Source organism: Haliotis cracherodii, unplaced genomic scaffold (assembly GCF_022045235.1).
Source record: "Haliotis cracherodii isolate W230 unplaced genomic scaffold, xgHalCrac1.p SCAF_5, whole genome shotgun sequence".
Taxonomy (NCBI): domain Eukaryota; kingdom Metazoa; phylum Mollusca; class Gastropoda; order Lepetellida; family Haliotidae; genus Haliotis; species Haliotis cracherodii.
Window position 1 is genome coordinate 48,594,596 of NW_027266308.1, and position 14,028 is coordinate 48,608,623.

A 14,028-nucleotide genomic window follows, 5' to 3' on the forward strand; every position below is an offset into this window, starting at 1 on the left:
TAAAAAACTTGACTCAATACAATATCAGGCTCTCAAACTAATTACACGCACCCAACATGGCACCTCTTACACCTCACTTCAGGCCCTTACAGGAGAAATGCCACTAAATCTACGCAGGGAACATCTAAGCCTTAATTTCTGGGCCGCGTCCCAAACAAACCCTCTCATCCAAAACCTAATTAACCAAAACATTAGCCCAAGAAACCAAGCTCTAGCTCGCAAACACCCCTTACTCACCCCAATATCCCAAAGAATAACTAACTACCTCAATGAACACCAAACTCAAAATCTTAAACAAAACTGCAAAAAATCAAATATCTTCACCCCTAAACTCAAAATACCCCAAATAGACACAACGCTAGCTAACCAAATAAATAAACAAACCGACCCAAACATAGCTAAAACCACCACACTTGCATACATACACGAAAATTGGCCAAATTGGTGTCACATATACACTGACGGATCTTCAGACCCGATCTCCAACCACACAGGCTTCGGAGTCCATACCACACAACCAGTTATATCCACACAATCTTACCGACTCCCTAACAACCAATCAATATTCACGGCCGAACTTATGGGCATGGCCTCAGCCCTGCATAACCAACAATCTAAAAACAACAAAAAAATCCTAATTCTCACTGACTCCCTTAGTGGACTACAAGCCCTCCAAAACAAAAATACCAAAAAACGACCTAAATTAATAAACCAAATACTTAAAAGCTCCAACGACCTAACAAAAGCAGGCAAACAAATAACCTTCTTGTGGATCCCCGCCCACGTAGGAATTTACGGCAATGAAAGCGCCGATAAAGCAGCTAAATTATCTCTCAAAATACCAGAAATAAGCCTAAACCTACCCATCTCAAAATCAGAAATTAAAAGTGTAAACAAACAAAAAATAACCAAAAAATGGCATAATCAATATCAAAACTCAAATAGCCAAATAAAAAAAGTGCTCAGAAAACCACTAGCCAAACCTAAAATCCTACACCCCTCTAAAAAAATTGACAGATTAATTACAAAACTCCAAACAGGACACACCAACCTAAATAACCACCTAAAACAACTTAAAAGACACACCACAGGCAACTGCCCCCACTGCAAACAACCCGAAACCACAGAACACGCACTCATTCACTGCACCCACTATCAAACACACAGAACCACACTACAAACCGCCCTCAATCTAAATAAGGTTCCTACTCTAGATGAAATACTAAACCCTCAAAATAAACTAGAAAACTTCAAGGCCCTAGGCGTATTCCTAATCAAAACAGACCTAATTAAGCGCATCTAAAAATTAATTAATCTACCAATCCAAAATCCAATAAACATACAAACACGCACCTCACCCGGCTCCCTTAGTTCCCTCCTCCACCCACCTCGGCATTTATTCCAAATTTAAAAATTTCAAAAAATCAATATAAGCAACCCCTAAAAGCCCCCTCTTGGGTTGCACACACCACTTTCACCCTTCTCGGAATACACTAAATGGTCCGGCCAGGCCCGTGTGCGAAATACGCTGTAGTCGGAAAGCGCACGTTAAATCTTTTATATCAGTCAGTCAGCCATTCATTCACCTGATCAAGGAGTAAGCATATAATCCGAAACATTGTGTTTCCTCATAATAAAGATGTTGACATCCATAAATTCTTTTCCTTACCTTAGCGTTTCATTTCCAAGCAAGTAATGCTGGAAAATGCATGCTAGTACTGCAGCAACTCAGGTTAAGAAAGTATTATCAGGAACTTTTACAAAATAAAAAAACAACTAAAGTGGTATTTCTTATAACACATTCTTTAAGATATTTGATGATAAAATATTTCCTTTACTGTTTTATAACTCAGAGATATGGAGCTTCCATGAATCCAGGGCTATTGAATGGGTACACTTATATTGATGTAAACTAGTTCATGGTGTTAAACAATGTACTTCAAATGTAACGGTCTGTGGCAAATGTGGGCGTGTACCTATACATGTGTATATGTGTTTCAGTATACTAGAATAATTAAAGATTGTTTTAAAATTTTAAATTATGCCTTGTAATAGTTTGCAACAAAATGTTGTAATTTGATGTTGTTATATGAAAGCCAAGGAGTTAAACACTGGGTTTATAATGTAAAACGTTTGTTAAAAGAATGTGGGCACAGTTATGTAAGGAATCGATAATGTGCACCAGAAAATCCAGATAAAGTAGTATTCTCCATAAGACAACCCCTTTAAGATATGTACCTTAAAAATGGTTTTCTATTGTTGACATTTTTAGTAAATGTAATTACTATAACCCTTTTAAATCCCATATAAACACAGAAACCTATCTTCTTTATGTCAATCTTAGAAAATACAGAATTTCCTAAGCACAATTTCGATCCAGTTCCAACAAACTAATGATTGAATTGGGAAGAATAAAATTATACATAGACATTTAAGATTTTGTAATTAGAGTAATTTAGCTCTTATTGAAGATGCATATCCTGTTAATATGCCATAAATATGTTAATCTAAGAAGTAGATACTTACAAAAACTGTTTCGTTTTATGTAAATCCAAGAATCCACAAATTTGTCTAACTAATATTTTCAGTTAACATTCATGTTATTTGAAATTTGTCTGTGTATATTTATCATGCTATGTCAGTTTGAAAATAGTTTATGTTGTATACAACCGCTTCCTAAATAGTGTATACCATGGGTCTGTGGCCTTACTGTTTTCTATGAATAAATTATCTATCTATCTAAAAAAGGTATCAAACCTTGACGTCGTCAGCCCGACAGTTGGACTTGTCGCAGGCCTCCTTGAAAGTGCTGGCTTTGAAAGCAGTTACAAAATTCAGTCTGATTACATCCATGGTAGCTGCATTTGGACATTCTCCATCAAAGTACCAATGAATGCCCATGCGCAGTGTCGCTGATCCGGGGTGTCTTACCTCTGACAAAGAATATGTAACATCTTAATATATAACATTAATACATCAGACCTAGCCCAGGGAAGTGAGGGACCCACCGGCCTTCAGGTATGGAGTTTCGGGTATGTATAGCTAAATGTTGAGATGTCTGACTATTTACAGCTGATGTCGACACAAGAATATATTCAACTCACAATATCATCTTTATTTTTAGATGGCACGAATATGGAAATGAATGTGTCGCTTTTATTTATTGCAAATACAATAGGTTCTGGTGTGTCTAATACTTATACTTTGTTTGTTATATTTGAGTAGAACACCGTAATACACCTTCATACCGTCAACAACATATATGTAAAGTCGTTAATCATTTAATGCCGTATACACATGGAAGCTAGGTGAGACTCCAGAGTATTTTGGTTTGCATTTGCAACTACACGGTACTTATTTGGTTCGGGAGGAGGCCAATTTCCCAATACTTTCTTCCCACTGAGCTTGTCGTCTGAATAATAACGTATACAACTGGTGTGTAAGTAGTGATGGGTGTTAGTTTTGAAGAATAACCTTTTAACACATGAAACATTGGAACAAGGTTAAGCAATGAAAGTTAAGCAAAGTTCAATACTTGCGCAGTCTGGTATGCTTCCTGCGAAATCCCATGAACCCGACTTTCCACACACGAAGAGTTTCTTGTACAGGAATGTTGGTGGGACATCTGTACCCTTCATACACTGCATCTGACAGTAGTTGCCTCCCTCCCACAGATCACAGGCCAGGGCACCGTTACCGGGTGGAGCCAATTGGGGGCAGGTTCTGGATACTTCATACACATGAAATATTTACGATTATAGCTGTCAAAGACAGTTGACAGGTAAACAAGTGCACCGTGAACTTGAATGTTGGATTCGAGAGATTCTTAATTGTAGAATTGAAAGAGACAAACATAACCAATAATGTACAACGTGAAAAAAATTCAGAAGACAATGTAACTAGTTTTCCCCTACACCCCCCCCCCCCCCCCCCCGAATGGTCCTAGCACAGGATCATCGTAAGCTCCTGCCCCCCCCCCCCCCCCCCCCCCCTCACACACACACACACTAACAGTGGTCTGAGTGTAATATATAAGTTCAAAAAGTCCTATTCAGTTCAGTTAAACAATCACTGTTTTATACTCACAGTGGCAGACTGGTTGCCTGTTCGTCCATGCAACATACTTGGCGTCTTTCCCTGGTTTCTCACACCTCGTGTGATCTGGCCCCCCGAGCAGGCTGTAACCTGACTGACAGGTGAAGTTACACCGCGCCCCGTATCTGTGACCATGGGGACAGTCCACTCGCATGTAGGGATGGGCGTATTGGCCCGGACACTTCAGTTCTGAAATTGTTTGAAAGGGCCAAACGCTTTTTGTCCGTTCCATCCAATAATACAGTCGTGTCGTGTTGGGAATCTACCAGAGAATATTGTAAGTATTTTGACCAGATAAGCGTGATTTAACATTAAGTCGAGACTTTATACAGAGTGATTAGGGATACCACCGATCCTTAAAAATGGAAAACAATTTATAAATGAAAACTACCATTGGTTTATTCCTCTGAATGCAAAAGAATGTTAACCACAAAAGATGGTACAATAGGTTTGTACACACATTTGTCCTCAAATAAAGAGTAATGTGTTGCTTTTAGCGGGGAGACTGTAGAAAAATATACCAGTTTATAGACTCCCTGCTCTTAGTGTACCTTAGATCACATCATCGTGTAGCAACCTTACTTTGCTCAGTATTACCTCTTATGACGACCTTGAAGCTACACTGTTGCCCTTTGTTACCCTGGGCGTCTGTGGCTGTGTACACAACTGAGTATACCCCCGCAGCCTCGAACCCATTGTTGGACAGTTTGCTTACAGGGGTCACTGTGACCTTGTTACTGTTATCACTTGCCGTTGGTTCCGCCCAGTCAACGAAGCCGTTTCTTGACCCTTGCTCCGTGAAGAACAGCTGGTAGCTGGGACAGGTTGTGAATCTGGGCGGTTCTGTGTCTGTGGGTAGACTTCATTATATAACAGATTGTATGTAATGGAAGGCCGAAGGAGCTGTTGATGAATTATGAGAATAACATTCTACAAAATGTATCATGTAACATATAATTGCCAAACATGGTTTGTAGATTCCCAATGCGGCTACATAAAAATCTTGTGTGATTATATAACGTTGAAGATAATAACTTGATTACTAAAACAAAACATGTACAAAAAGGTAAACGAAATAATGACGATAGTGATGTGTACGTATGTTATCATGAAATGACCCACCTAACACGTAATCATAAAATGACATAGAGCATTCTTATTGCATGCAATCACCTAGATGTTGGATGCCTTAAAGATTGATAACGTGAATAATTACCAATGCACACTGGATTTGTCCCACGCCAAGTTTTCTGAGCAGTGCACACTCTCAGACGGGTCATGCCTGGCTTAACGTCATATCCGGGGCGACACTCATAAGTACACATGCTTTTGAAGTACTCCTTATCAGAACACTTGACGTCAACATTTGCCACAGGTTCTAAAGATGGACATGTTACTCCTGAAACAATTGTGCATACATGTATACATTGCTAACTGTATTCTCTTTTAGAAGTATAGTCAACGTAACAATGGTATGTTATGAAAATCAGCCGACTCTTTGAGAGCATGTTTTGTATATGGCTAAGGGTTTTTGCAAACAGACTTCAGTAACTTTACTTTCACAAGTTGGTTCAGGTGCCGACCATCTGCCCTTGTCCCCTTGTGGTTCGCATGTCCGGACACTGTTTCCGTGTATCTCATACCCGCTGTAACAGCCGTAGGTGCACCGTGTACCCTGAACGAAGTCCGAGCTTGGATGACACACGTAGTACCCGTTGGGGAACACCTTGCTTGGACCAGGGCTGCATCGAATCACTGAGCACAAAAGCCTGTTATGTCACAAACAATTGATATTTTCACATGTCGGTTTTACGGCAAATAAATACAATTGTATCAGATGAATGAATCAATATTCTATGCTTATGGATGCTGCATCGGAGTATCAGGTAATATAACATCTTCTTCACGTCATACCTTAGAATCTGCCAACCAAACTGTACTGTCCGGTACAAAATGGTGTTATCTTAGAAAAGGCGTTAGTTATTATGTAACGTAAGTCATGTCATTAAACAGATATAAGGCAAAACCCTACCCCGTACGCAGACATAGAATGACATTCGGTTTTCATTTCCTGATCTGTCCTTAGCGGAATAGAGTACTCTTGTTCCGCCCTCTCCGAACGTGTATCCCGGGCCAGGGCCGTATCGATGTACACTGTTGGTACGAAACAAGTAAACGTTAAACTGATTATTGTCAAGTACAAGGAGAGCTGATTTGTCGTATATATGACAGATATAAAAAATGCTTCAGACTGTGGAAATATAATGAATTGTCTGCTACAAAAATTACATTGATGCAAGATGTCTTCCTTAAAAAATATTCAGGCTTATTGTTTGGATTAAGAAAATATTCTCAACCAAAGAAAAAGAAATAATGCTGTGATAGCGACTGACGCTAGTTGTCTGCGTCATATCATCCAAATGTAGAGTGCCCCAGAAGATTAATATACATTTTAGGGCAAAAGTAATGTAAAATATGGTAATTTGTCGCGTTACGTGTAGAAGAACAATTACCACATCAAAGTACATGTGTTGCTAATTTCACGATATATCTTATAGAAATGCAAACATAAGCATTATATGAAAGAACCCTACCTCACAGTTCCGTCTCTGTCATCCGTGGCCGTGGGCTCCTTCCAGGTGACACCGCGTTTGTTGGTCTGTATTGGGTCAGCCGTTTTGTGAAGATCGGGCAATATCGAATTAAAAACAGGCTTTTGGTTATCTACAAATGTATAGAGAATAAATAGAGAAAGGCTTTGAATAAAAAAATGTGGTGGTTTGGTCGGGCTCGGTAACTTGACTGACTGCTGTTACACTACACCAGTGGAGTCGATCGTTCTCATGACTTTAGTAGACCGCCTCCGTGGTCTGGCAGTAGAAGAGCGTCCCCGGCCGCCTCATACCAAACGACGTTAAAAGATGGTTCTTGTTGTTACCCGGCCTGGTAAGGACTGCTTGGCTCGGAGTCAGTATATTGTCTGAGCGGGGTATTCATGTTAAACTGCTGCATGGTATCTCAGTAGGCTAACACTATACAATCGGCATCAGTCCGGAGTAGTACAAGCAGCCACCGACACGGGCTAGCACGTCGCTATATAAGCGCAATAATCTTGAACGCGTCATTAAACCCCATTTCACCTGACCTCACCTCATGATTTTGGTTACTGGTTGCCATGCTTCAGGCTCGACCATTTACAGGCCGCCGTGATATAGCCGGAATATTGCTGACTTTGGCGTTAAACAGCATCAACTAAAATATGTTACATATATTATCGTACCTCTTGGTCGACTTCGGCAAAATACCATGCATGCAATACCTCCGAACACAGCAAATAGGATACCAAGAAAGCGTTTTTCCTTTGGTGCCACTTCTTTCTGCAAAAACTTGCTTGTTACCCCTACAACATGTCAGATATACTATACATTACAGTTGCAGAACTAATAAAACATTCCACAGAGAAATCGCATGGCAGGTAACTTCAAGCCCATTTCACTGTATATTCTACGTTAGTGCAATGTGTGCATAATGCAATTTGCTTTTTGTAGACTTGTAGACTTACCAAATTTAGACATGAAATAAGGAGTGCAAACCTCACGACTATTATTTTAGTTATTATTTGTGTCTAATGTCAATGTACGTGCGCGTGTAGCAATGCCCAATGAATGTGAGGTAAATGATTCAATAGTGGCAGGCAGGTTGTAGTTGGTTAACTAAAAATACAGATGTTTTCCAGCATCATTTTCTACGTATCAGGGTTTCAATGTAGTTTTAATTAAGAATATGTTTTTCATACTGACGATATATTAATGCCAGTCGTACGACCTTAAACGCCATTGAATTAAAGGATGCAAAATAATAAACCAATACGTAATCAACTGGTAGGCTGTTGATGCAGCTGACAGCTCTCATGATCTCACCATCTTCTAACTCTATGAAACATCAACAGGCTGTTTCAAGTTCATGGTACATTTATTGTAAAAGTCAAAAACAATTTCATGGTACAAAAAGCAATCAAATACAGAGATAAAAAGCTTCTGAAAGCTTTCACAGCACCTCGATAATGGCATCAATATCTTGGGTGGCATCTATATCTCGTTACACTACATCCGATCATCATGATTGAAAAAGTTGAGCATTCTTGCAGTGTGTACAATTCCTCTCCCTCTCTTCTTTTGATAACTTTGGCCTTTTCGTCGAGTGCTTTTATGAGTTGTGATTTATTTTTTTGGGGGTCCCAACCTGACAAATCGTTCAATTCAAAATGCAAGGACTTCTAACAGTCATGATGTTGAGCGTGTTTGGGCAATCGTTTTCAACATGAATTTAGTTTTCTTTAGCCAATGGATTAAAAAAACTACTATCAGTCTAACAACGTATACAAACCAGGTGAATATCACGTACCTTTCTTCATATTGATTCACTCCCTTATAATGAACTACTAGTACCCGATGGACGTGTTGCATGTTCCCCTAATCTCACCCTTTGGTTCCTCAAAATCTTACCTCTCTGACATGCCAACTCCCATTCTCCATCTACACATGTCGCAGTTCCTCGGTCGTCAGGCGTTTGGCACACTACGTCACACTTAGTGCCTGGTTCCAGTAGCTGTGTCCGGTTGTGAGGTAACAGTACTGTACCATTGTTTAAGTTGCAGGACGTCAAGGCAGGATCTAGGTCAGAGTGCCACGGGCATGGCTGAAACTAAGCAAATAGGCACATCACCCCTTTTTGTATTTCAAAGTGTTTGTATTTATCGCGTAGTTATCCGAATTTCGATAACGAACGTCGATACAGCTAAATTTCGTTTATCCGATATACTCGTCAATCCGACTTAATCATATGCAACGGGACCTGACTGTATGTGGTTCCCTGAAATTTTAAAAATTCCGCGCATCAAATACTCCATAACATATGATGTTTATCGATAAACAACGGATCACGTCAAATGTGTCCATGACGATTAAACCCGCCAGAACCCGAACAGAACGCGAAGAGGCCATCGAAATCGAATCGAACCTAAAATATCTTTTTCAATATCGCCAAACCGAATGTCAAGTCTTTCAAATCCAGGATTGATTGAAAGAGTATTTTAAGAAGAAAAGCATTCTTACGCAGTGATAAGGCAAGAAGATTAACTAGCTTGAATTTTACTGATTAGGTACATCAATAGGTAGTACGAGTATTTACACATAATCCCTTCATTACACGAGCATTGCATCTATCCATATCTAGTGGTCAACGCAAGTGTACGTATTCATGTATTGTACATAAAGATGGAATGTTTAGTCTTTTATCGTACCTTGAAGTCTGGAATTTCTCTGTGTGTGGCGCCCGAGACCACAAATGCCAGAAACAGCGGATAAACTTTGTTAAACATCTCCCTCACCGGCCTCGAAACCTACTGTGTGCCACAAGTGCTACTGACACATACGTCATTACATCTAGTGTTACCTGATTGACCGTCTCAAGCTGTCAGTCATTGAGGACCGCAGCCAATGGGGTTGAAAGTTGGCAGCGTTTCAAAAGATTCGTCATTGTCATAGCATTGCCAAAAAGTTTGCAAAACAGCAGCTAATGTTAGGTCAAACTGCAATCGTTTATACTCCAGAATTCATTGCTTTGAACAATTACTACTCTGACCATAGAGTCTTTTCGGATCGTCCATGCAATAATTCAGTTTAATCCCTTTTATTAAGTGTAATAAAAGGAGTGAGTGAGTTAGGTTTTACGCCGCTTTTAGCAATATTCCAGCAATATCACGGCGGGGGACACCAGAAATGGGCTTCACACATTGTACCCATGTCGTAATTCGAACCCGGGTCTTCGGCGTGACGAGCGAACGCTTTAACCTCTAGGCTACCCGACCGCCCCTGTAATAAGAGGAGGGACGTTTGACCTGGCATGACCAAAAGGCAGCGGTCTAAAGGGCCGAAGCGTATAACTTCACAAACATTTTATATGTTTCCTTGGCTAGACATTCGGCCAATATAACGTAGCTATATCCTTCAAGTAATCTGTTTTATATCACTGGGCGATCTAGTTTGGTTTGGTTTAGTTTGTTGTTTAACGCCGCACTCAGCAATATTCCAGCTATATGACGGCGGTCTGTAGAATAATCGAGTCTTGACAATCCAGTGATTGATATCATGAGCATCGATCAACGCAATTGGGATCGATGGCATGCATCAACCAAGTCAGCGAGCCTGACCACCCGATCCCGTTAGTCGCCTTTTACGACAAGCATAGTCACCTTTTACGGCAAGCATGGGTTGCTGAAGACCTATTCTACCCTGGAATTTTCACGGGTCACAGTGTTATTATCATGTAGTTTGCTATCATTAATACTAATACTCTTATTTCCTTGATTTTAGTTTAACATATGTTCTCGTCACAGAAGTCGACATTTTCTTCCTACACATGTGAGCATAATTCTGATTTAGATTATGGTACCTTGATACTTGCTTGACTCGTAAAAAATACGAAAATTAACAAAATTCACGCTTATTATAAACAAAACAAGAACTAATCTTAAAGTCTGCTTCACAAGATTACAATTGTACATGAGCATAGCATCGATTTACAATAAACAAAGCACACACCGGCTCTATCTCAAATTAGGGAACAAAAATAGAGGCTTTTTTCAAAGCTGTGCATTTATAGAACAGACTTAGCTTAAATGCGGAACTTTTAATGTTTGAGGTTTGATTGTTGAGGTGACTGACATGTTGTGCAAGTGTATTGTTAATTTTGTTTTGAATTGAATACACTGTGTCATGAACAGATTAATTGAGTATATTTCTTTTTTCAGGACTTTGAAGACGTGATCTACTGACAGATTCCGAGATAAACGACTGCGTGTGGTTGACAGCAAGGATTGGACAATCTTATCAATGCAGTCTAAAACATTGCATTATCAGGTAGATCGATACATAACCATAGGATATACGTCAATACATCTTACAGACTGGTTTATCTAAAGATTGATGTGTCACCCTGTGTACCAGGAAGTTGTACTCGTGAAGGAACAAACTAATCCGTTTTGATTTTCGGTTTATAGGTTTGTTGTCATTACCTCTAACTGAGATAAGTACATTGAACTGGATAAAGGTAATCCAGCTTAGTACCATACCATATAAGGTGAAATATTTTAGAAAGCATTATGAAAATTACCTGAAATAATGTTTTTGTCCCATTTCATAAGACATTCTTCCAGATCGATGCTCATGATGTCAATCACTAGATTTTCTGGTCCAGACTCGACTACTGACAGACCGCCGTCATATAGCTGGAATATTGCTAAGTGTGGCGTTAAACAACTCTCAAACAAACAAACAAACAAACAAACAAAACATGAAGACGCACTGTAGATTACTAAGGTAGGGGTAAAAGGACAGTGTAAATTATCTAGATATTAGTAAATGCACATTGTAAATTATCTAGTTAAAGTACTTTAGAAATGCTAGAAAAATGTTTTATGGCTTCATTTAATAAATACCAATCAAAGGGCTATGAAATTAGCCAATATCGAAATAACACAAATCTACCTAATCTATCCTATCCTAACTGAAACAGTGATTAGCATTAAAACTATGTTTTCATGCATATATGAAACGAGGTGATGATCGCACACAAGCCCGTGCATTCTCACATGTGCAGCTGTCCCCCGAGCTGTCACCATACCATTGCTGTTATTGCACTTTATTGAGATATGCGTTGTAAAATATGTTCTGCATTATATTTGCTTGTGAAAATGATAGAATAGTTACAAATTATTAAACGGTATGAGTATTGCAAGGTTGGGTTTTTTAATCAAGAAGTATTTGTTGTTGTACAGATAATTTCTTTAGCCAGCATCTGACTCAGCTGATGGCGTATCTGAACTGTACTCACCCAAAGGTATGACAACTGGTGCAAGGCTGACAAGAACGTATTCTTCAGCCTTTTACCATACATCTGGTGTGATTCTAGCAAAGGCTGCGTTGATCAACCCTTTGACAAGTGCGAGAATATGTTTTTATGTTTGGTTTTTGTTTTTTTGTTGTTTAACGCCCCACTCAGCAATATTCTAGCTATATGACGGCGGCCTGTAAATAATCGAGTATGGACAAGACAATGATGATTGAAGTCATGAGCATCAATCCAAGCAATTGGAGCAAGCCTGACCACCAGATCCCAATAGTCGCCTCTTACGACAAGCATAATCGCCTATTACGTCAAGCATGGGTTGCCGTTGACCTAGGACCTTCACGGTTCTCTCCACTTGTATGACATGGCATATCGATCAGTTCCTTCAATTCTATGATAAAATCAATTTATGCAGGGAAAATCATTAAGATTTTAGCATTGAACAGAACACTGACCCATACAGCAAAACATATCTGTTATATATTTCATTATCATTAGAACACATTTTGTGACAGGATATTAAGCCTATGGACGATGCCTGTAACAAGGTGGAGTGAAGTTACAGTATGTTGTTACAGTCTTGATACTGTGATGATACTGTGATGACATGCTGATGGAAATATTTCTGAAGATCATCCTGATGAAGGAAATCCACCTCTTGAAAACTTGCATATATATTTCAAGACTTTATATTTCGAAAACAACAATGACAATCTCATTTATTTTGCTATGTCAAAACTACCAAATTCAAACGATATACTTGGCAAGGAAATCACTTAAGATGATATATCTGAATGTATAAAAAACGCAAACCCTAACCATAACAAATCATTGTTAAAAGCAGAGTCAATTGTACGATTCCGACTATATCGTAAACATGTGTTAATGAATGACTTTCAAATAATGATGATACCAGGTGTTCGCGAAAAGGTGAGCGTATCCTGTCCCACTGGTGGCACCCGTCACGAACACATGCAAAGGCAGGTCAATTGTTCATCTGAAAACACAGAAAAAGATCCTTGAATGTTGTAATCCTTGAATGTTTGGCAAGTCTAGATTACTGCAGTATTTGAAAATGAAGAAAGTCTCTGGGCTCCTTTTTTCTATATTTTATAGCTATAATTTAACAACTGTTTTTTTCTGTAAAATATGTTCCTTTCAGGAACTAGATGTTAGTCTAGGTACTTGGCTTTGTGATCATTATTGTTTTGTTTGTTTGTTATTTAACGCCGCACTACGCAATATTGAATGATATTAACGAAAACTAACTACAGTTAACTCATAAACTATCTTTGTCGATCTTAAAGTTTCGCTAAGTAACTTCTCATTGACATGTGAAATTGGTCGTTGGTCTAATCAATCTCATTAAAATCAGATTAATAAACAAAGCGTTAGCGAGAACTAAGATCTGATTTAAATGAGATTGTTGGTCTAATGTACCTTTCCAAGACAGAATCCGTCATATTTGTAAAACAGGACCAATTTGTGAAGAATATAATCCTATTTTTTAGCCCAATTTTGTCCCTATAAATCTAAGCTTCTTTAAGCTCGAGTATATTTTTATTTATACTAAATTAATTTTTTTAACAAAACTAAGTAAGCTCATTATACGTATATCCAAAAAGTTAAAATGGGCTCCTTAATTGAAGTGCATATTGTATTGTAATGTATCATGTACAGCTATGAGTGGTTTTGATGAATAAAGAACTTGGAATGAAATAACCCTATTGTCTGATGATGATCGGCTTGAGTCTTTTTATGTGGATGGCTTCTGTTGTTTTCCTACAGGCTAGGATTTTATCCTTTTAAATTAATAGTTTCCAGATTTTTTTTGTCAAACCCCTTGCTATGACCATCGCCAAAAACCGGTGTTAAATTACGGTGTCGTTTTCTTTTCTCTTATTTCTTAGACCTTATCAGCGTCGTAATCTCTCTCATAACTAAAAACGTCAAACCTACCGTCGAGTTAGTTTACATAACCCAACCAACTGTTGACACATGTCAGGAAGTCTGATGATTTAACGA

At 38.8% G+C, this 14,028-nt stretch overlaps 1 protein-coding gene across 1 annotated transcript in view; it reads right to left on the minus strand.

The window, feature by feature from the left end:
- Positions 1-9,475, minus strand: part of LOC139443151 (sushi, von Willebrand factor type A, EGF and pentraxin domain-containing protein 1-like) — a 32,980-nt gene extending 23,505 nt beyond the window's left edge. The window contains exons 1-11 of the mRNA XM_071224105.1: positions 9,398-9,475; positions 8,601-8,799; positions 7,376-7,495; positions 6,690-6,819; positions 6,128-6,249; positions 5,653-5,850; positions 5,312-5,494; positions 4,693-4,944; positions 4,087-4,284; positions 3,536-3,730; positions 2,758-2,933 (exon numbers count right to left, since the gene is read on the minus strand). Coding sequence (XP_071080206.1) covers positions 2,758-2,933; positions 3,536-3,730; positions 4,087-4,284; positions 4,693-4,944; positions 5,312-5,494; positions 5,653-5,850; positions 6,128-6,249; positions 6,690-6,819; positions 7,376-7,495; positions 8,601-8,799; positions 9,398-9,475 — 1,851 coding nt within the window. The remainder of the gene's footprint in view (positions 1-2,757; positions 2,934-3,535; positions 3,731-4,086; positions 4,285-4,692; positions 4,945-5,311; positions 5,495-5,652; positions 5,851-6,127; positions 6,250-6,689; positions 6,820-7,375; positions 7,496-8,600; positions 8,800-9,397) is intronic.
- Between the last annotated feature and the right edge of the window lie 4,553 nt (positions 9,476-14,028).